The sequence below is a fragment of the Stegostoma tigrinum genome, chromosome 26, assembly GCF_030684315.1.
Source record: "Stegostoma tigrinum isolate sSteTig4 chromosome 26, sSteTig4.hap1, whole genome shotgun sequence".
Lineage (NCBI taxonomy): Eukaryota > Metazoa > Chordata > Chondrichthyes > Orectolobiformes > Stegostomatidae > Stegostoma > Stegostoma tigrinum.
This window is the reverse complement of record NC_081379.1, coordinates 47,155,418-47,180,018: the sequence shown is the minus strand read 5'-3', so window position 1 is coordinate 47,180,018 and position 24,601 is coordinate 47,155,418. Positions and strand designations below refer to the sequence as shown.

At 42.2% G+C, this 24,601-nt stretch overlaps 1 protein-coding gene across 3 annotated transcripts in view; it reads right to left on the bottom strand.

Annotated features, from left to right (window-relative positions):
- The window catches only part of cabin1 (calcineurin binding protein 1), a 412,002-nt gene that overhangs the window by 330,310 nt on the left and 57,091 nt on the right, over positions 1-24,601 (bottom strand). For all 3 annotated transcript variants that reach the window (XM_059655154.1, XM_059655156.1, XM_059655155.1), the window contains exons 21-23: positions 24,104-24,249; positions 18,343-18,604; positions 10,453-10,623 (exon numbers count right to left, since the gene is read on the bottom strand). In XM_059655154.1, coding sequence (XP_059511137.1) covers positions 10,453-10,623; positions 18,343-18,604; positions 24,104-24,249 — 579 coding nt within the window. The remainder of the gene's footprint in view (positions 1-10,452; positions 10,624-18,342; positions 18,605-24,103; positions 24,250-24,601) is intronic.

Below are 24,601 nucleotides of genomic sequence, written 5' to 3'. Positions count from 1 at the left end.
GCGCTGCTTCATGCTCCCACGAGGAGCTTGAACAGTTCATCCACTTCACCAACACCGTCCACCCCAACATTAAGTTCACCTGGACCATCTCTAACACCTCTCTCTCTCCTTCCTGGACATCTGTCTCCATCTCCCACAACCACCTAGAAACCATTTCAATATCCACTTCAAGCCACCAGACTCTCTCCACTACCTAGAATACAACACCTCCCAGCCACCTTCCTGCAAAAATGCCATCCCCTATTCCTGATTCCTTCACCTCCACTGCTTCTGGTCCCAGGATGAGGCATTCCACTCCCATACATCTCAGATGTCCTCGTTTTTCAAGGACCACAACTTACCCCCTCAGTGGTCAAGAATGCCCTCGACTGTGTCTCCCGCAATTCATCCCTCACACCCCCTCCCCGCAATAATAACCAAAACAGAATCCCTCTCATCTTCACACACCACCCCACCAACCTCCGGATACAACACATCATCCTCTGACATGTCCACCATCTGCAATCCAACACAATCAAAGATATTTTTGCCCCCCCACCCTCATCTGCCTTCTGGAGGGACCACTCTCTCCGTGACTCCCTCGTCTGCTCTACACTCCCCTCCAGCCCCACCACACCTGGCACTTTTCCCTGCAACCGCAGGAAGTGCTACACCTCCACCCTCACCCCTATCCCAGGCCCCAAGAAGATTTTCCACATCAAGCAGATGTTCACCTGCACATCTGGTAATGTGGTATACTGCATCCGCTTGTCCCGTTGAGGTCTCCTCTACATTGGGGAAACCAAGCAGAGGCTTGGAGACCACTTTGCAGAACACCTACACTTGGTTCGCACTAAATAACTGCAATTCTCAGTCACGAACCATTTCAACTTCCCCTCCTATTCCTTAGACAACATGTTCATCCTGGGCCTCCTGCACTGCCTCAACGATGCAACCCAAAAGTTGCAAGAACAGCAACTCATATTCCGCTTGGGAACCCTGCAGCCCAACGGTATCAATGTGGGTTTCACAAGCTTGAAAATCTCCCCTCCCCCTACCGCATCTCAAAACCAGCCCAGCTCGTCCCTGCCTCCCTAACCTGTCCTTGCTCCCACCTATTCCCCTCCTCCCACCTCAAGCCCCACCCTCGTCTCCTGCCTACTAACCTCATCCCGCCCCCTTGACTTGACCTGTCCATCCTCCCTGGATCTATCTCCTCCCTACCTCCCCACCTACACTCACCTTTACCAGCTCCATGAACCCCAGTTTGTCATCTCAAAGTGTCCATGAACCCCAGTTTGAGAATTGTGGGTGTAAGTTCACTGGGATGTCACCACAGATGAGATTACAATTACGCAACGAGATTTCAGAAATTAGGAATTTATCAAAGGAACCAAGATGTGCAACATGATAAAGAGTTTAGCAATAGTGTGTTATTAGTTGCAGAGAAAATAGCAAAGAGTACAAATTTCAGGTTAGAACAAAAAGCAGAAGGCAGCTGGAAAAAAACATTCACAGGATAATGGTGCTTGAGCTGAAACTCTCAGCAAAGGACCCAGGGCAAAGTCTATGGGAAACTGAGAATTAGACAGTTGGTTTGAAAAAAAAAAATGTATTAAAGACTCAGATGAGAGAGAAAATGGATCAAATCCAGTACTCATGGAGAGAAAAGCACCAGAGACCTAAATATTGAAATGACCTACTTCTGTGCCTAATTCTAAAATAACTGGTTCACCCCAGATGGGAACAAACCTCAGAGTGCAGTAACAGGAATAACTGCAACAAACTATCATGGAAATGAAGTACAGAGCAACTGGAGCAAATGGTGGTGGGTGGGAATATTGCCATACTCCGTGCACCTGGTAGGCCAGATTATTGATGTGACATGGAGAGGAGACAGCTCGGGAGCGCAGAGAATTTTATAAAAACAGAACAAAAATGTATTTCTTTTTATTCAGTCTGGGGACGTGGGCACAATTGGTTGGACACCAGAATTTAATGCCCATCCCTATTTGCTCGAGGGTATGGTGATGAGCAGCCTCCTTGAGCTGTCCATTGGTCTAGTGACAATCTCAATGCTATTAAAGTGGGAGCTCCAGGATTTTGATCTAGTGACAATGAAACTTTGCAAAATTGGAGGTATATAGTTTTTGCCGGTTTATCAAGTGCCAGTTCATAAGATGCTGATTAAAACAAAGTTGCTGTATTCCCAAGTCAAGATGGGGTGTGACTGGGATGGAAATTTTCAGGTGGTGGCGTTCCCATGTGTTTGCTGCCCTTGTTGCTTTAAATTGAAAGAGATGTGGGTTTGGAAGGTACTGTTTAAGAACTATTGCTGAGTTTCTGCAGTGCATCTTGTAGATGATACACACGTTTGTTCCGGAGTTTCAGTGGTGCAAGGAATGAGTGACGCCACATCCAAAAACAATCATGTGGAACCCTTTGCCTTGGATGGTGTCATACTTCAAGTATTGGTACCGCGCTCATCCAGGCAAGTGGGGAGAATGCTATCAATCTCTGAATGGTACCTTGTCGATGGTGGACAGGCTTTAGGGAGTCAGGCAGTAAGTTACTTGCTATAGGATTCCTACATTCTGGCCTGGTCTTGTAGCCGCAGTATTTACTTGTCTGGTCCAGCTGACTTTCTGGTTAATTGTAATCCTAGGATGCTGATACAGGGGAACCCGTAATGTTAATGGCCACTGAATGTCAGGGGCCAGTGCTTAGATTCTCTGTTGTTAGAGATGGTTATTGCCGGGCTCTTGCATGATGTGAATGTCACTTGCCACATCAGCTCAAAACTGGATAGTCACTAGGTGTTGCCACTTTTGGACACTGACTGCTTTAGTATGGATGGAGTCTCAAATGGTATGGAATGTTGTACAATCAGCAGTAAGCATCCCTACTCTTGAGCTTATGATGGAGAGAAAGTCATTGATGAAGCAGCTGAAGATGGTTGGGCCTAGGGTACTGCCCTGAGGAACTCCTCCAGAGATGTCCTGTACCTGAGATGACTGACCTCCAACAACCACAACCAACTTCCTAGGTGTGAATTCCAAATCCAAATAACAAGCTTTTCTCCAATTCCCATCAACTCTAGACCCTATTGCCACACTTGATCAAATGTAACCTTGATGTCAAGGACAGTCACTCTCACCTTTGGAATTCAGCTCTTTTGTCCATGCCTGAAAGAAGGCTGAAATGAGATGAGGAGGTGAGGGGCCCTGGTTGAACCCAAGCTGGGTGTCATCGAACAGGTTATTGCTCAACAAGCGCTGCCTGATAACATGGTTGTTATCCATTAATTCTTTAGCTTTTAATTCAATCGTGGGGAAGTGCACGCTGCTGGCTGGGCGAGCATTTATTGCTTGTCCATGGTTGCCCTTGAGAAGGTGGTGGTGAGCTGACTTTCTTGAACCGCTGCAATCCACATGCTGTACATTGACTCACAATGTCCTGAGGGAGGGAATTCCAGAATTTTGACCCAGTGACAGTGAACTAACAATGATGTGGTGCCAAACAAGCAGGCTGCTTTGTCTATAATGGTTCAAGCTTCTTGAGTGTTGATGGGGCTGCAATCATTCAGCCAAGTGGGGAGTATTCCATCACACTCCTGACTTGTGCCTTCTAGACAGTGGACAGGTTTGGGGAGTCAGGTGGTGAATTATTTACTGCAGTATTCCTAGCCCCTGACTTGCCCTTGTAGCCAGAGTCCATTTGGTAATTTCAGTTTCTGGTCAATGGTAACCCCCAGGATCTTGAAAGTGGGGGATTCAGCAATGGTAACATCATTTAAGGTCAAGGAAAGGTAGTCAGATTGTTTCTTATTCGTGATGGTCATAGCCTGCCATTTGTGGGATGTGAATGGTATTTGCCAGCCCAGGCATGGATACCATCCAGATCTTGCTGCAATTGAACAGGGACTGCATCAGTATCTGAGGAATGGTGTTGAAGATTGCTCAATCAAGCAATCATTGGTGAAGTGGAGCATCACCAAATCTGACCGTATGATGGAGGGAAGGTCATTGATGAAGCAGCTGAAGATGGCTGGGCAGAGGACACTACCCTGAGGAACTCCTGCACAGATGTCCTGGAGCTGAACTCCAACAACCACAGCCATCTTGCTACGTACCAGGTATGACTCTAACCAGTGCAGAGAGTTCCCCCAGATTCCCATTGATTCTAGTTTTGCTAGGGCTCCCTCAGTTGGATATGGCCTGGATGTCAAGAATTCAGCTTTTTTTTTTCCATGTTTAAACGAGGCTCTAATGGTCAGGGTTTGAGTGAAGATTTGTAGCTCGGGTGCTGGTTTTAGCTGTTTATAGTTCACCCAAGCTGGGAGGTTTGACAGCAGACATTTTTTCCCCCCTGCTGTCTTGTGCCAGTTCGAATTTATATGATCTGGTTTTTGCTAGCCTGGTCTGTACAGCCAGGGAATTCTTGGAGGTTTTGCATTCATCTACGGACTCCAGTTAACCAGAAACAGCAAAACCCAGGCCAGATAAATTCGAACCAGCACATGCCAACAGCGCGTCACAGGAAGCTCTGCAGCACTAAAGATGTCACCTAGTAAGAGGGCAAAATGTCTGCTATCAAACCTCCCAGCTTAGCAAACACAACATCTACAGGTTCTAATGAGGTCAGGAACAGAGTTAGCTGAAGACATAACTGTAACGCTAAGGATCTCTACAGGGAGGTTGAGCTGGATCCTCTCCTTGGCACTTCTGGCTAAAGATTGCTGCAAATGTTTCAACTATATCTTTTGCACGAATGTACTGGACTCTTCCATCATTCAGGATGGGGATATTTGTAGAGCCACCTCCTCCAGCAAGTTGTCAAATTGTCCATCACCATTCGTGACTGGATGTGGTAGGACTGCAGAGCTTAGATTGGATCCATTGGTCGTGGGATCACTTAGCTCTCTCACTTGCTGCTTATGTTGTTTGGTGGCTTCAACAGGCTGACATCTGAATTTTAGGTATGCCTGATGCTGCTCCTTCTAAAATCACATGGCTTGGTGTTAACGGTTGAGTGGGTGATATGCCATGCCATGAGATTGCAGATTGTGCTGGGAATACAGTTCTGTTTTTGATGATGACCCACTGAGCCTCATGAATGCCCAGTCTTGAGATGCTAAATCTGTGTGAATTCTGTCTCATTTAGCCTGGTGACGATGTCACACAACACAATGGGAGTTATTCTCAACGTGAAGGCAGGATATCGTCCCAACAAAGACTGTGCAGTGGTCACTCTTACCGATACTACAATGGACAGGTGCACTTGCAGCCAGCAGACTGGTAAGGATGATGTCAGATATGTTTATTCCCTCTTACTGGTTCCTTCACCACCTGCTACAGACATAGTCCAGTAGCTATGTCCTGTAGGACCCAACCAGCTCAATCAGTACTGCTGCCAAACCACTCTTGGTGCTGAATATTGAAATCTCCCCGCCCAGAGTACATTTTGTGCCCTTGCCACCTCAGTGCTTCTTCCAACTTGGAGGAGTACTGATTCATCAGCTGAGGGAGTTTACGTTGTAAGCAGGTTTCCTTCCTCATGTTTTACTCAAGACTATGAGACTTCATGGGATCGGGAGTCAATATTGAGAACTTCTGGGTCAACTTCTTCCCAACTATATACCACTGTGCTGCCACCTCTGCTGGGTCTGACCTGCCAGTGGGACAGGACATATCCAGGGATGGTGATGACTGGGACATTGTCAGGTACGATTCCATGAGTCTGGCTATGTCAGGCTGTTGCTTGAATAGTCTGTGAGACACATCTCAGTTTTGGCACCAGCTCCCAGATGTTAGGAAGGAAGACTTTGCAGTGTTGACAGGACTGTTTCTGCTGTTGTCTTTTCAGGTACATCGGTCAATGTCAAGTGGTTTGTTGGTTTCATTTCTTTGTTGAGACTTCATCACAATTTGATTCAACTGAATGGCTTACTAGGCCATTTCAGAGAGCAGCTGAGAGTCAACCACATTACTGTGGGTCTGGAGTCACATGTAAACTACAGCAAGTGAGCCAGGCAGGTTTTTCAATAATCAACAATGGTTCTGGATGCGAGTTTGCTCGCTGACCTGGAAGGTTAGTTTTCAGATGTTTCGTCACCATTCTAGGTAACATCAGTGAGCCTCCGACAAAGCACTGGTGTTACATCCTGCTTTCTGTTTATCCGTTTAGGTTTCCTTGGGTTGGTGCCCTAGAAGCATGGCATTCCAACAGGAACTCCATCAACAAACACATTGATTTGGAGCCAATCTACCATTCTCTGAGAAAAAGAACAGGACATGGCATCACCAACGCAGGAAATGACATCACCAACCCAAGGAAACCTAAACAGATAAATAGAAAGCGGGACATAACACCAGCGCTTCGTCGGAGGCTCACTGATGATGTTACCTAGAATGGTGACGAAACATCTGAAAACTAACCTTCCAGCTCAGCGAGCAAACTCACATCCAGAACCTCAACCTGAGCTACAAATCTTCTCAAAACTCGCTAATCAACAATGGTTTCATGGTCATAAGTAGATTCTTAGTTGCAGATTTGTTTTTTTAATCAAATTCAAATTCCATTGACTGGTGTGAATGGATTTGAACCTGGGTTCCCAGAACATTAGCCAAATTTCTGGATTAATAGTCTAGCAATCATCCTACTAGACCACTGCCTCCCCTCCAATTCACTGATGAGAGAAAGCCAAATAATGGAGCAGTAACAGGCAGGGTTGAGTGGTCCTCCTTGATATGCACAGCGCATATCTGGGAAACCCTAACACTAACTCCTGCAGAGTCAATGTCAGTGTTGTAGCTGTACTAAAACAGCTTGGCTGGGGCCAGAGCGAGTTCTGGAACAGAGTCTTCAGGACTATAGCTAGAACGTTGTCAGGGCCCATAGCCTTTGCACCATTTCTTGATATCACGCAGAGTTCAGCCATTTTGATTCATTCCACATCTGCGGTGCCTGGGAAGTTGATGGGTCAAAGGGCCTTTTCTCTGCTGTATGACTCTGGAGGAGGCTGAGATGTATTATCCACTTGTCACTTCTGGCTGAATATTGATTAAATGTTTCAGCCTGATCATTCGTAGCCTTATCTTACGCCGGGCTGCCCCATCATTTAGGATGGGGACATTTTTGGAGCCACCTTCTCCATCCAGTTGTTTGATTGTCCACCATTACTTACAACCAAATGTGGTAGGATTGCAGAGCTTAGACCTGACCCTTTGGTTGTCGAATTATCCCAGTTTAGCACTTGCTGCTTACGCTATTTGAGACCTTACTAATCCTGTGTTGCAGCCTCATCTCACTTTTAGGCATATCTGGTCCTACCCTTGGCATGAACTCCTATACTTGTCATTGAACCAAAGTGAACTCCTAGTTTGATGGGAAGGGTAGTATTAGAATGAGATCTGTGCTAGACTATGAGGTTGCAGTTTTTGTTAGTGTACATTTCCTTCTAAAGGACAACTATGTTTGAGGAATAAAGGCTGACTCAGCCAGCAGCAGCCAAATCCATGAATGATTCAAAAGAAATCTGGTGCTTTCAATGACCCAAACACCTCAAGGATGCCCAGTCTTCAGTTGCTAGATCTGTTTGAAGTCTATCTTATTTAGCATGGTGGTCATGGTTGGAGGGTATTCTCAATATGAGGACGGGACTCTACTTCCACACAGACTGCAGCGTTTACTCTTCCAGATGTTGTCTTGACAGATACATCAACGGCAGGTTGGGCGTTGAGAATGAGGGCAAGTATGTTTTTCCCTCTTGTCGGTTCCCTCAATACCTACAGCAAACCCAGTACAGCAGTCCTTTTGGGCTTGACTAATTCCATCAGTACTGGTGCTGCCTAGCCAATGATAATGGACATTGAAGTCTCCCAACCAGAATCCATTCTGCCTCCTTGCCTCCAAGCATTTCCTGTAAGTTATTAAAATCAGAGTTGAACAAACTACTGAATATAATTCTGGACAGCCATAGCACTGAGACACCAAATTGTCTATTATACAGGATGGGCTCGAGTGTTTTACCTCTTCTTAAAACCGGGTATATTTTGAGTGAACAAACAGAATTTACAAAAAGGTCAGGAATTCCCCCAAACTCCTTTTAGGTTTCCATCTCATTCTGATGAAATGGTTTGGACAGGTACACAATTCAGCATAGTCTCTCACCAATCACACCTTTCAACTTTATCCCCTTCAGCCAGCATCCACAACAGCTCACACTAACATCACTCCACCCTATATGCAAATACCTCAATAGTCAAATAAGGAGTCAAGTAGAAAATAACTGCAAGAGTCACTCTCATTTGCACAAGCAACTCTTGACAGCATATACAAAGACCTTGAAGCAAGACATCTGCTGTTCTGTATTTTTTCATAATGATACTTGTGATACTAAAGAGAATAAATTCCAATCTCCCCGTGATTCAACTTCAATTAGTCGGTTTTGTAGCTGCTGAAAATCCCACCATAGGACACTCCTTGACTTGCAACAGCCCACTGGCATTTCTCTTTCTTTTCTCTGGGATTAACTTCCATGATGATGCCTCAATAAAGTGAGGGGTTGGATGAATCTTCACCGATAAAAGAGTGAAACATTAGGTAGCACAATGATAGCAGCCAAATTTAAGCCCTCGTCAAGTCTAATTATGGGAATTATAAAAATGATCAAGACCAACAAAATTAAGAACCTATTTAGTATGATATGCAAAACAGGAGTTCAAATACAAAACACCAAGGCAATAAATTTTCACTGTTTTCTACAAGAATCAAGAATACAGTTAGGCTATTTGTATTTTTTTTTTCGGAACAACTATAGGTACCACTGGCTATGCAAACACTGGTTGCCCATTCCTAACTGTCTGTGAATGGGGTACTTTGTTAAGCCATTTCAGAGGGTAGTTAGGTGACAGCCATTTGCTATGAGTCTAGAGTCACCCGGAACCCAGAATAGCTAAGGACTTTAGTGAAAAAGATGGGTTTAAAATGGCAATTAATGAAAATCAGATGATCACTATTACCGACATGAGCTTTGAATTAAAGATTTATTCATGAATTGAATTAAAATTATTGGGTGCCATGGTGAGATGTGAATGCATGCCCCTACAGAATTGGCCCCAGGACTATCACTGACTGCCCCTCGCAACTTAATCAACTGTGCTCTCAGCCTTTTAATATTCTGCTCCTGAGATGGCAGACTGTTGGGAATCTACCAATTTAGGTGCAAGACACTGGTTTGTTGTTCCGCTGTTTCTGATGCTGAAAGATTCTACATGCCCCAACACACACACAGACTACCCTACATAGGGAACACGACAGAACTCACCTCAAGACTTCTACAACCACTGGGCATCACAGTGGCACACACACCCACATCAACCCCACGACAAGTGTTCACCGGAGCTAAAGACCCACTCCCTGCCATGGACAGGGCCAACGTCATTTACAAGATCCCCTGCAGAGGCTGCAAGAAACACTACATCGGACAAACAGGAAGGAAACTAACAACAAGAGCACATGAACACCAATTGACTACAAAAGAAGACATGACCAAAACTCACTCATCTCAATCCACATGGACAAGGAGAACCACGACTTTGACTGGGACAATGCCAAGAGCCTGGGACAGGCTAGGCAGAGACAAGTACGAGAATTCCTGGCAGCATGGCACTCCACGAAGCAGGCTATTAATAAACACATTGAACTCGACCCCATATACATTCCACTACGAAGGAAAACCATAAGTGAGGCAATCCATCGCAATGGACCCCAGAGTTTAAAAGCCTGCGAGAAAACACACCAATGCTTCATCAGAGGTTGCACTAAGGATGTTACCAAGCATGGTAACGAAATGTCTGCAGAACAACAAACCAGCTCAGCAAGCCAACCAACCTCAACAACCACAACCCGAGCTACAGATCTACTCCAAAACCTTACAGACATTGATGCACATGTGCGGAAACAGAAGGATTACTCCGGAGTTATATATGAATAAATCAAGATTACAAGGTTGAATGATTTTGATAATTATTGTTGATATTGTACTGTTCGAGCTTGTACAGCTCTGACAACTGACTGTAGTTAAAAGATAAGGACTACATCAGGGATGACAATCACCAGTTATAACATTTCATCCAAAGGCTCAAGTAAATGCTATGGAGCATTGCATAAATTTGCTGCTAAATTCTACAAGTTAGTCCGCCCTCTGTACACAGGATTATCTAGATCTATTGGTACGCGAGAGCAACCTCTTAAATGAACAGGCCAGAGCATACTCTCCCACGTTAATTTGCACATTATAGAAGATGTCGACTGAAAACATAGCAATTTCGCAAATCAGGCCACCACTCATGATTTTACTGATTCAGCCCCAGTGTTTTTTTTAAAAAGATATAAAAGATTGAGGCTCCTCCAATGTCAAGAAATTTAATATTGTACAAGGAACCACTAGAAACAAAAATCCATACTGACCTGCTTGTAATGTTCCAGGTAATCCCTTGGGGGCTGTTTCTGCTTTTCTGCTATCTTGCCCAACATGTAGTGAATGAGCCACTCCTCTTCATCACCATCTCCTTCACAGTGTGTTGCTGACAGAAAACACTGTTTAGCTGTCTCAAGCATACTGTCCCTTCGCTCTTCCATCTGCAATGCAAAACCACAAGAACACATTGAACATTTAAAATCATCTCAGCATTCAGTGAGCTGAAATAGCAAAACCACAATGGCTACCCCTTCAACCCAAACAATACTTTCAGACTGAATGAGATGGCACAGGCCATTCTAATTCACCCAGTTACAAGTCATTGGTGGTAGGAACCTCAGCTGTATATTAACTACCTGTCCCTGAGTCACAATGACCGAGCCATGAAATGAAAGATAAAACCGATACAAGAAGAACAAACATTGAAAAGGAAACTTATGGAACTAATACTCAATTTTAATCAAAAAATTGTAGTTAAAAAGCCCACACCACATGTTTTAAGTTGATTTTAACTTGATTTGAAGCACCAAACATCTCGAATTCCACAATTCCTACTCAAAGTTCCATATCACACTAAGTCACTATTACTGGAATACTAGTTCAGGGAAAGTCACTGCTGTATCAGTTTTATGCAGCCCATTAAATGACTTTACAGGTGACACAATGTACCTCCTTTGTAATGAATTATCAAGGAACTGAATTAAGGAAATCAATGACTAGTGTTGGTCTATCCATTAGACTCAAGGTACAATCAGCATCCCTCTTTTTGCTACATCCAGACACAGAAAGCACAAGCTCAGCATGAGCTGTATTATTCAAAGTATGACAAATGACAAAAATAAGCCTTCCTCCCTTACCCAAACCGAAGTACTTGAAACAAACCCTTTGAAACAAACCCTTTAACAAAGAAATCAACTATCAACAGAATAACAAGTTGCTACCCATCATATTCTTCATATCTTTACAATCGAACACGGAGGTCACCATGAGGACTACATTTGCTGCCCATTGCTATTTGACACTGAACTGAGTGGGACGGGGCTGTGGGTCTGGAGTTACACAGGCCAGATCAGGTAAGGATGAGTGATTTCTTTCCCTAAAAAGGACATCAGTGAACCAGATGGGTTTTTATAACAATCATGGGCTGAGAGGTGGCAGATGGAGTTCAACCTGGATAAATGCGAGGTGATGCATTTTGGAAGGTCGAATTTGAAAGCTGAGTACAGGATTAAGGATAGGATTCTTGGCAGCATGGAGGAACAGAGGGATCTTGGTGTGCAGATACATAGATCCCTTAAAATGGCCACCCAAGTGGACAGGGTTGTTAAGAAAGCATATGGTGTTTTGGCTTTCATTAACAGGGGGATTGAGTTTAAGAGTCGTGAGATCTTGTTGCAGCTCTATAAAACTTTGGTTAGACCGCACTTGGAATACTGCGTCCAGTTCTGGGCGCCCAATTATAGGAAAGATGTGGATGCTTTGGAGAGGGTTCAGAGGAGGTTTACCAGGATGCTGCCTGGACTGGAGGGCTTATCTTATGAAGAGAGGTTGACTGAGCTCGGTCTGTTTTCATTGGAGAAAAGGAGGAGGAGAGGGGACCTAATTGAGGTATACAAGATAATGAGAGGCATAGATAGAGTTGATAGCCAGAGACTATTTCCCAGGGCAGAAATGGCTAGCACGAGGGGTCATAGTTTTAAGCTGGTCGGTGGAAAGTATAGAGGGGATGTCAGAGCCAGGTTCTTTATGCAGAGAGTTGTGAGAGCATGGAATGCGTTGCCAGCAGCAGTTGTGGAAGCAAGGTCATTGGGGTCATTTAAGAGACTGCTGGACATGTATATGGTCACAGAAATTTGAGGGTGCATACATGAGGATCAATGGTCGGCACAACATTGTGGGCTGAAGGGCCTGTTCTGTGCTGTACTGTTCTATGTTCTATGTTCTAACTAGTTTCATGGTCACCATTGTTGCGTCTAACTTTGAATCCCACTTATATGAATTCATTGAATTTAAATTCCACCAGCTGCCTTGATATTTGAACCCAGAGCATTAGTTTGGGCCTAGTGCCATTACCACTGTAGCGCCAACTAGTAACTCACAAAAAGGAATACGCCACGATACCGCCAGCATCTTCCACCATTCAAGGAGATTATGGTTTATTTGTGGCCTTACTCCAACTACCTGTCTTTGGCCCATATCTCTTCATACTTTTGTTTAACAAAACATTATCGGTCTCAGATTTAAAACTAACAACTGATCCTGCATCAATTGCCATTTGTGGAAGACAGTTCCAAACTTCTATAACCCTGTGCGTGTAGAAATGCTTCCTAACATCTCTCCTGAATGATCTAACCCTAATTCTCAGACTACACCCCCGAGTTCTAGAATCCCCAAAATGTGGAAATAGTTTATCTGTACTTTCTTCTTAATATCCTGAAGACTCCAGCTGGATCATCCTTTAAGCTTCTAAATTCTAGAGAAAACAGACCTAATTTGTAATCGCTCCTTATATATTAATCCCTGAAGTTTAGGTACTATTCTTGTAAACCTACATTGTACTTCCTCCAAGGCCAATACATCATTGCCTAGATCTGTTCAGTCATCCAATTGGCGTCTAACCAGGGTTTTATAAAATTGCTGCACAACTTTTGCATCCTTCTACTCCAGTCCTCTAAACATTAAGGTCAGCATTCCATTAGCTTTCTTGATTATCTTCTGTAACTGTTTGTTACATTTTAAAGATCTAGGCACCTGAATCACCAAACTTCTGTGGACATCCATTGCATTTAACTTCATAACATCTAACCTCACACTTGCTAACATTGAGCTCCATTTGTTATCATTTTGCCCATTTATTTAAAATTGTAAAAGGATATTGACAGATTATGATATCATCTACACTGTATGCAGCAAATTTGTCATTAACAAATTTGGATATATAACTTTCTATGCCATTATTCAAATCATTAATACATCATGTGAATAATTGAGGCCCTAACACACATCCTTGTGGGGCACCACTGGTCACATCTTGCCAGTTTGAGTACCTACCCACTTTCCCTACTTCCTATTGCCTGTCACTCAGTTTCTCAGCCGTGTCTATAATTTGTTCTCTATTCTCTGGGCTTCTACCTTAGTTAACAGGCTCTTACATGGGACTTAATGGATTTCCAGAAGGCATTTGATATAAACAACATTCCTAGACTTTCCCTTGTCCACTACCTTAGTCAACTCTGCAAAAAATGTAATGAGACTTCTCAGGCATGACCTATTTCTCATGATTCGATGCCAGCTCTCCCTGCTTAACTAAAAACTTTCAAGCTGTTCAGTTATCCTTTCCTCAATTTATAGATGCCAATCATTTCCGACCACAAATGTTAGGCTAACTGGTAATAGAGTCATAGAGCATACAGTATGAAAACAGGCCCTTTGGCCCAAAGCTTTAATACCCTCCTCTGTAATTCCCTGGTTTACCTCCTTCATCCTTCTTAAAAATCAGAATGACGTGCAATTTTTAAATTCAGCGTAACAACTCCTGTACCTGAGGAACTCAAAGATTAAAGTTAGAGTATTTGCAAAGTGCTCTCGAGTTCAATACCCTCGGACAGTAACTGTCAGGTCCCAGGGATTTGTCATTCTTTAGCTCTATTAATATCCTGATTACGATGTTTTATTAATATTAATTCTAGTCAGTCCCTGCTCCCAGTCTCACAATTCCCTCAGACAAGCTATCCTCCTTTTCTACAGTAAATACTGAGGGAAAGTAATTATTCAACATGTCTGCCATTTCCCCACAGTCACTGACAACATCCTCACTTTCAGTCTTTAGTGAGTTAACATTGCTCCTGACTACAAACAGAAATTGCTGGAAAAACTCAGCAGGTCTGGCAGCATTTGTGGAATGAAAGCAGCGTTAACATTTCAGGTTCAGTGACCTTTCTTCAGAATTAAATTGATAAATGCAGTATATTTGGATTTCCAGAAAACATTCAACTTGGTAGCACATAAAAGGTTTTGCACAAGACGCAAGCTCACAGTATTGGGGATTATATATTAGCATGATTTGAGGAGTGGTTAATATACGGAAGATAGAGTTAGGATCAATAAGTCTTTTACATGTTGCAAACATATAACTAGTGCAGTGCTTCAACAATGAGTCCTAGAACTTCAGTTATTTACCTCTCACATTGTTGACTTGGAGAAACGGTAATATTTTCAAATGTGAAGTTATAAAAGTAGTGGGAGGGCATGTTGTGATGAGAACATAAGGAATCTGTAAGGGAATATATAATTGGTTTCAGTCTTGGACAAACATTTGACAGATGGAAAACATAGCAAAGTCATAGGAAGAATCAAAAAATAGATTATTTAAATGGAGAGAGACTCCAAAAAGAAAAAGAAAAGCAGCATGGAGAGATCTAGGTGTTATTGCTCGTTGAAACAGAAAAAGTTAGCATGTGGGTGCACAAAGTGATTAAGGCAGCAAATTGAATTTTAGCTTTATTGTTAGTAAGTTTGAGTTTAAAAATAATGAAGTCTTGTGGCAAATGTAAAAGTAAAATGTAAATTAGTCAGGCCACACCTGGAATACTGTGTACTGTTTTGATCCCTGATGGCAGTTCAAAAGCATTCATTCAGCTGAATCCTGGAATGAACAGGGTGACTAATTAAGAAAGGCCAAACAAGTTAGACTTTCATTCATTGGAATTTAGAAGAATACTGTGTGATCTTATTGAAATATACAAGATTTTAAGGGAGCTTGACAGGGTAGATATTGAGAAGGTATTTCTTGAGCTACATTTTCATAGTTACAGTATAAGGATGCAGGGTGGGGATGGGGCAATCATTAACCTAAAACAGTGATGTAAACAAATTTCTTCTCCCAGAGGTAGTGACTGTCTGCAATTCTGTACCACCAGATTGTTATGGAGGTGAGATCATAGAAAGTTCTTAAAGAACAGGTAGAGAGTTCTGAAACATCAAGGAGTTGAGGGCTACGAAAGGAGACAGGGGCAGCCATGATCTTATTGTATGAAGGGCAGGCTTGAGGAACTGAATGCTCTGCTCCAATTTCTTCTGTCCTTACATCCATGCACGCCACATCACATCACATTACCATGATCAAACATTTCTGTTAACTTTTTTTTTTAAAAATTGTTTAAACATGATCATCCTTCAAGTAGTTCACGCTGGCTTTCCTTAATTAATCCACATTTGTCCATGTGATGAATAAATCTGTCCCAAATGATTATTTCTAGAGTTTTCATACAGCATGGAAACAGACCCTTTGGTCCAACTCATCCATGCCAACCAAGTTTCCCAAACTAAACTAGTCCTATTTGTCTGCATTTGGCTCAGACCCTTATAAACATTTCCTGTTCATATACCTGTCCAAATATCTTTTAAGTATTGTAACTATACATGCACCTACCATTTCCTCTGGCAGTTCATTCCACATAAGAATCACTGTCTGTGAAAAAGTTGCCCCTCAAATTGCTTTTAAATGTTTCTCCTATCACCTTAAAATTATGGGTCTTGTTTTGATTTTCATCCATAATTGATGTTAAAGTGATCAGTTTGTAGTTGCTGGGCTTATCTTTACCGTGTCTTATAACCTCACTCTCACACCATGCCTGAGGAAGGAACTGAGCTTCAAAAGCTTGCTTTTTTAAAATAAGCCTGTTGGACAAAAACCTGGTGTTCTGTGACTTTTGACCTTATATGCCAAGCGAAGGCTTCGGGATTCACCATTATGTTAACGGTTAGTCTCCTTTCATGCCACATCTTTGTTTGTCATTTGCTTTTCATGTCCCTTCTAAAGCTTCTATATAGTGCCTGCTTTCTACTGTATTTCCTCCCCAAAATAGATTCTAGACACACCTTGCTTTTTTAAGCTTCATTTCTCTCTTTTTCACCCACGGAACTCGGATTTTTTTGTCTTACCTTTCACTTGAGGGAATGTACCTCGTCTGTACTCGAATCATCTCTTCTTTGAAGGCAGGCCAGTGTAGCTACTGTTATTCCCACTAACCTGTGACTCCAGTTAAATTCAGCCCAGATCCCTTCTTACTGCCATTGAAGTTGGCTTTACGCTAATTACTTATTCTTCTCTGGATTGCTCATTATCCTTTCCCATTGTCAAGCAGTACTTCTTTTTTCACTGGGTTGGAGACAGATTAGCGCAGAAGCTTCTCAAACACATTCAAGGAACTCTTGCCCCCTCCCCCAATGTTCTTTAAACAACTATTATCTACTTTATATTCAGATATTTAATCCCCTTTATAACTACTCAATAATCATTTGCACTTAATTTCCTTCTAACTGTAATTCCCTTCTAAGTCAGCTCCCCTACATCATTCCCACTAGTTGATGGCCTACTGATGCTAGTGTGTACCATCTACAAGGTGCACTAGGAGTAGCTCATCAAGCCTCTTACAACAGACCCTTCCAAATCCACAACCTCTTACCACCAGAATCATGGAAACATGGCCACTTGCAAGTTCCCTTCCAAGCCACGTGCCATCTTGACTTGGAACTACATGGACTATAATCGATATTCGTTTATTGTCAATGGATAAAAATCCTGAACTCCGTCCCTAATAACAGCATAGTTGTCCCAATAGACCAAGGAGTGCTGCAGTTCAAGAAGGCAGCTCACCACCTTCTCCTGGACAACTAGCCATGGGCAATAAATGCTAAAATAAAAACATTAATCCAAACAATGTATTTGCACCTTTTCTGTTTCTTAGCTCCAGTCAAATCGATATTCTGGCCTTGATCCTTCTGGGGAATCCTCTTTCTCCAGAAATGCAAAGCTCTCCATGATACACAGAGCCACCCGTGCCATTCTGTCCTGCCCTGTCTTTCCTGAACATCCTCTGGTAGATCAGTGAAGTCTATCAGCAGCAAACAAAGGAGAGAACTAGCCTGTAAGCAGAGGAGTGGCTTTTCACCATTTCTTTCCATTTTACTTGCATGAATTGTCTTCAATCCTCACTCCTATTAGTGAACTTTTGCAGCCACTTTCAAGACTTTCAGAGGTAGATCTGCCTGCAGCCCTGGTAGTATTTTGACTGCTGTGATTATACTCATTGGGGTTTACAAGAATGAGAGATGTTCTCACTGAAACATACAAAATTCTCTGGGGTTTGACAGGATGGATGCTGAGAGAATGTCTCCCTCAAGGGAGAATCTGGGTCTGAGGGCATAGTCTCAGAAGGTGGTCAGACATTGAGATGAGGCAGAATATTTTCTCTGCGGATTATTAATCTTTTGCATTCTCTCCCCCTAGGAAAGCAATGGCATGTGCGTCTAGAACATACTTAAGGTCCAGTTAGACGCATTTTTGAATAACAAGGGAATCAAGGAGTTATGGACGGTAGACAGGAAAATTGGAGTTGAGTCCACAATCAAATCTTATTGAATAGCACAGTAATTGCTGTTAATTAGGAGAAGGTGGTGAGATTCCTTCTTTAACTGCAGAACTCCTTGGTCTATAGGGACAACTATGCTGCTATTAGGGAGGGAGATCAGGATTTTTTTTCCATTGAAAATAAAGGAATAGCAATATAGTCCATATAGCTCCAAGTCAGGATGATACATGCCTTGGAAGCGAACGTGCAAGTGATCGTGTTCCCATGATTCTGTTATCTTTGCATTTCTAGGTGGAGTTAAGGCCGCAAATCATGATCTTATTGAATAAGAAAATAGGTTCAAGAAGCCAAAGAGTCTACTCTTTGACGGTAATGATTTGATAACAAAATACAAGAGCAGCTATGAAGTGATTTAAATACAAAACCCAGTTTGCAAATTCATCCCTCAGCTGTTACACTTCTCCTGTTGCCTTTGTGACACGAAGGCACAGAGTTTTAGATTCCTACCTGCTGGACAACTTCCGATGGCAACTCCATTTTCCACTGTTTCAACTGACGGGAGGCAAATGAGTGCAGTGCATAGGACATGGAGCCATATTCAATCCACAGCGAGAGATTGGAACTGTCTATCTCCAATGCTCGTTTAAAACAGTTCAGAACAGCGACAGAGTGCTTCCAGATAGGCCCATCGCTCTTCAATTCATTTGAATTCAGTTTGTCCTGGATACGACTAGCTCGAGCCAGAGCCATACCTGCCCACGAGTCAAACCTGCAGAAAAGAAAAACAAAAATTCAAGTATCAGGAAGTTCATGCTTAAACTGAAGACTCAGAACAATGATTCCATCAGTTAGTTTCTCTTTTAACTATGCACTGATTTCTAGCATTACCATAAATAATCTAGTCAACTATTTATCAATAATGCAGCATGATCCAAGTGTTCTTTCTCCTTTCACAGTAAAAGGTATCTAGGTGTGAAGGCAGAATTTATCTTCCCCTCCTTAAATCAGTGAAGGACAAAAAGGGCTAAGTTTTCATCTTTAGCATCCAGATGTTAAGCAGCAGCATTGAAAGAAAGATGTGGCAAGTGCAGAATTCAGCAATAACAGAACACAGTTGATTTTTTTTGTCATTCGGAGAAGGGGACTGCTTGTCCTCAGAAACAAAATGATCCATCACTCAAATCTAATCTATATATTAGAGTCAGCACATACAACAATCTCTCAATTTGAGATAGATCAACATTTCCTATCAGATCTCCTGATGGAGGCAACAGCTGAATAAACTTTTCATTTTGGACTAGCTCATTAGCACATGGAAGGTCCAGGCTAGCTTTGGAAGAAGTGGTACAGCCACAACCTGCCTCAGCCATTTGTTCTAACTCTTACAGTTATGGATCCTTCCTCTCAAAATACAAGGTTTTTAGTTTTGGTCTTTTAAAATGAGGTTTGTAAGTAAGCAAATATAAAAATTCCTCTATCTTAACAGTCCAAAATGCTAATGATCTATTTTTGTTGGTCTGTCAGGATTTCAATAGTGCATTCAAAATCAAACTCCAAGCACTTTTTAAGATAACAAGATGTAGAGCTGGATGAACACAGCAGGTCACGCAGCATCAGAGGAGCAGGAAAGCTGAAGTTTTGGGCCTAGACCCTTCTTATCCTCTAAGCCACCAGAAGCCTTTTATATTAATCAGAGAGGGGAAGCAACACAAGAGCAAAAGCCTCAAATAATGGAGCATATAAAAGTGGTACTAGGAGTTCCATGGAAACAAATTGATGCTTCATAAATCAAACATGAGATATAACACTGACAGTTCTACATGTTTAACACTGATTTCCACAACCAACTGAAAATATGGCCTTTTCATTTTCCACCATTTAGCCCAGATGCCAGTTGATAGTATCACTTGATGCTCCAGCATCAATGAACCAAGTGGATATCATTCCAAGGAAGGGACCACAATCAGGTTCCTCCTCACTTCTTTTCAAAAATAGAAATCTCTTTCCCGGATAGATGCTGCTTTATTAAAGTTTGAAAAATTAAAAAATCAGCCTTACGGGTTGCCAAATTCTGCTAGTAATTCTAGCAGATTCTTAACACCAGGCTTCCACCACCTTAGAAATGTTGGCTACATTTAAAGGTATAGGTAGGTCTCAGAGATACCTTGGGATACCAAGACTGACAATGAAAAGACAAATATTACACCAAAGTTTACATTGGACCCAACTGAATTATGAGCTACTGTAACCAGTTTTAGCATTTTCAACCATGCCCAAGATTATCCCTAAATCTTGCAAACACATGGGAATGACACATCTATCAGTGTCCCTCTACTGGCTCCACCCACTCCACCGTTTAAGGCAGCATTGTAGATACAACTCAAAATTAGTCCAGTAAATCTTCCTAAAAACTACATCTTCCACAGTTTACTTGGCTTAAAGCAGTAACTTTTGCCATTTTTAGTCCACAATTCAAAATTAAAGTTTTTTTTACACCTTGCCCGACATCATTCTGAAATTCAGAATCATTAAAAGCCTCTTAAGAAAATACAGAACATGGAGAACAGTGTGACTCCCTGCCTTCAGTCTATGCAAGGAGAGGTGTGTTAACCAAGGTATTTACTAAGGGATAAATTCTTGGCAGGCAATCAATTGGGTGACATAAAGCATACTGATGGATGCAGAGAATACATGGGTGGGGGAAGGGATGAACGAACGAACGACCTTCCTGAAGATGCTGAGACTTGTACAGGATTAGAAAGTTTTTATTGAATCATGAGGCATCTAATAACCACTAAACAAGTAGGGCCTTTATACACTTGGAGTTCACGGAAGTGAAAAACTCAGGGAATTTATATAAGCACCTTCAAAGTAACAAAACACCCAACAGTGCTTCATAAAATGTGTTTTTTTGAGGTGCTGTTTTTCAGATGCCCAGATTGACTTACAAGGTCTCATAAGAGTATAACTTGCAACTCTCTTAAGGAGTTCTCCTGGTTCCCTGGCCAACGGTCGCTTCAAACAATAATGTGACAAGTTAATTGGTCATTCTCTTGATGAACCCTGTTGTAGACATTGTTATATAGCCAAATGTGGTAACCAGTAAATCTAGTTCAGGGGTAGAAAAGCTCGGAGAAACACTTAAGTCATGAAAAGTGCTAAATAAACTGACATTTTCTTGCTGAGACATGACAGCCAATGCCGTGAGTGCTTAATCATGAGCCTATGTTTATTTTGACATGTTTCAAAACAGAGTGAATGTTTCTGAAGCATAATCCTACAAGACAGGTTTCAGAGGGATACAAGTATCAGGTTAGCAAAATTATAATGTGCTTAACAGGTCCAGAAGCATGTTTAGGCAACCTATTGATTAACCAGATGAAGGGTCTAGGCCCGAAACGTAAGCTTTTGTGCTCCTGAGATGCTGCTTGGCCTGCTCTGTTCATCCAGCTTCACACTTTGTTATCTTGGATTCTCCAGCATCTGCAGTTCCCATTCTCTCTGATCACAATTTTAACCTCACTGCGAAGCCTGTTCCAGGGATGCCTAACCTGAAGTAGTTACCCTCCTCCGTCCGGACCAACCTCAGGGAATCTCTCTCCCACTGCAACTCTCTTGTATTCTCTTCGGCCTTGAAACTGCTCGGCCATGTCCCGAAGCAAACCAGGTACCACAGCCACAACACCTTCCTCAGCACCTGCCTAAGGAACCGGATCATCCCCAATGGACTACAGTGGAAGGGTCTAGGCCCAAAATGTCAGCTTTTGTGCTCCTGAGATGCTGCTTGGCCTGCTGTGTTCATCCAGCTCCACACTTTGTTATCTCTATTGATTAACCACGTCCAGTCCTCATTACATGCTCAGTCAAAAGATGAACAAAATCTGAAGTGCAAGGGAGTAGAGGTGAGAACAGCTGCCTTCGACACGACAACAGTGCGACATGAAGGAGCTCGGGGATATTTTAAGTCAAGTGGGAATAAGGAAGAAAACTTTCCACTTTACTGGAGTCATACTTGTCACAAAAAAAACAGTTGTGTTTCTGCAGAATAATCAAATCAGCTCCAGGGTATCACTGTCAGCATTCCACAGGGTAGATATTTTTAATCAATCTGCCCAAACATGCTATGACACACCTTGGAACAGGTGGGACTTGAACCTGGGTCTCTTGACTCAGAGATAGCAGCATTACCGCTGTGCTTCAAAAGACTCCATTCCTCAGGGTAGATCTTTTCCAGTCAACCTATTCAGAGATGTTATTATACATCCCTGGAGCAGTTGGGATTTGAATTTAGGCCTCCTGGTTCAGAGATAGGGACATTACTATTGCACCATAAGAGCCCACAGAAGTATCCTAGGTCCAACTATTTTCAATGATTCACCAATCACCTAAAAATGAGATGGTAACTCCTGTGTTCAGTACTATTGCAACTCCTGAAATATTGAAATAGCCCATGCCCGTGTTGGTAGGCAAAAACCCCAGACAACATTCAGCTTCTGATTGGTAAGTGGCAAGTGAACATTCATATTCCAGAAGTGCCATGAAATGGCCAACAGCAAGAATCCAACCATAAGCCCTTAAAATTCAATAGCATTGCAATCACTGAATTCATCCATCATCAATATGGTGGGGTTTAATATGGATCAGAAACATAACTGGAGTAACCATATAAATACTGTGGCTACAACAGCAGGACAAAGAAGGAGTAGTCTGCAGTGAGTAACTCACCTAATTCCCCAAACTCTTTCCGCTAGTTATAAGGCACAAGTCCCCGTGTACTATAATACCTTTCATATCTGTAACTTCCACCACCAAAAAGGACAAAGACAGTAGATGGATCGAAACGCCATCTCCTGCAGGTAACCCTCCATGCCACACACTATCCTGTCCTGGCAATCTGTCTCTAGTCCTTCACTGTTTCTGTGCCGAAATCTATTCAATGGTCCATCAAGGGAGTACCTGCCACTCATTGTGTGTAGCAGTTCAATTCTAATAATTGTCTATGTTGAAGGGATGTGGGCATAGCAAAGTACCTCTTTCGTTCTTCTCACACAAACATATCCTTCTATTCCTTTCATCCTTACATACTTAGAAATATATTTGGTGCAAGGCTAGCTATGTTATTTGCCTTCAACACTCCATAAGACCATAAGACATCGGAGTGGAAGCAAGGCCATTTGGCCCATCGAGTCCACTCTGCCATTTAATCATGGCTGATGGGCATTTCAACTCCACTTCCCCACACTCTCCCCGTTGCCCTTAATTCCTTGCAAGATCAAGAATTTAATCAATCAAAATGGGAACAAAGAAGTTATAAAAACCCAGCTAGTGAAGTGGCAACTGTGAGGGAAACAGGATATGGTAGCAAGTTTCACATTCCAACCACTCTAAGCAAAGAAGTTTTTCCTCTAATAAGGGCACTGCTGATTGAACAGGTTGAATAAAAATACGTACAAACAGGTTATTGTAGCCTGGTGGATTTCATAAGAGTTCCCTGATGGGAACTGCTAATTTGGTCCAGTCAGGGAGCCCTCGTTGACAAATATAAACAGGATCTTCAGACATCCTGTTCACAGAGCTGGCTCAAAGTCATGGACTTTCCAAACATAAATAAAGGGTGACTTGGTGACAGGATACCAGCCTCTGTGGAATTATTTCAGTTACGTCAAATCTCTGGGAGCTGATGGAACTTCAGAATGAGTTAAAAGACTGATTTTGGTTGCAAGCGACTTCCAAGGCTTATCGGTTCCATGAAATTCAAAAACAACCTCTGGCCACACAATATGAGGACATTACCACCGTACCACTCGAGCCTTTCGGAGTACATTACTCTGCTTAATTTAACGCTGGTGTAGGAATTAAATAAGGATTCAATTCAGCCTCCTATAAACAGACACATACTGAAACTACATTTGTTCCATTCAGAGGTAACTATATACTTGCATTTATTTACATAATGATTGGCTCAGTTCTATCCTTCACCAACCAGCTTTCAAGAATAGAGCAGGTACTGCACATCTCCAATATCTTGAGCAGTTGTTTCAAACCAACTGTTACTAACACTAAATTATCCTTTTCATTTTACTGCAATGACAAAAAACTTTTCCAGAGCTATTAAAACTCAGCTTAACTCTTACCATAAATACACAATATGGAGTGACAGGTACTCAGCCAAATCTAGCACATACTAATGACCTGTCCAACACTGAGAATCCCACAATGCAATCACAGTTGATTTTCATCTAATACCAATGTAATTAGCAGATCATACCTTGCTGGGCAGACACAGATGTCATGCATATAGAATTTTATAGCTTTAGCCTGCTCTTTGTTCTTGAAATGATAATCAGCCAGAAGATAATACAACTCATTAACAAGAGGAAGTTCAGAATCTGCTCCATCAGGGAGGGCAGGCACCTATAAATTAAATGCAGAAAGAAACCATGAGATCTGTTTTAAAACAGACTTGAAACTGTCAGCTTCACCAAACAGAATGGCATTCACATGCAGAGACTGAAACTTGAATGTAACCAAATAAAACTGGAAATGTAAACTACCAAAATGTACCTACAAACTGTGACTCATTCAAAGCACTGCTGCGTGAACAGAATATTGCAGTTGTCACGGGAATCTTTATCCTTGCCCATGCTCCACATAAAAGGTACTTAGTTTGGAATTTGACTTGGATAAAAATGGACAGGTATTGGAAATCTGACCTTTATTCATAGTTCTTTACAGAGATTTAAAACGTTCAATAAAAATTCATTAA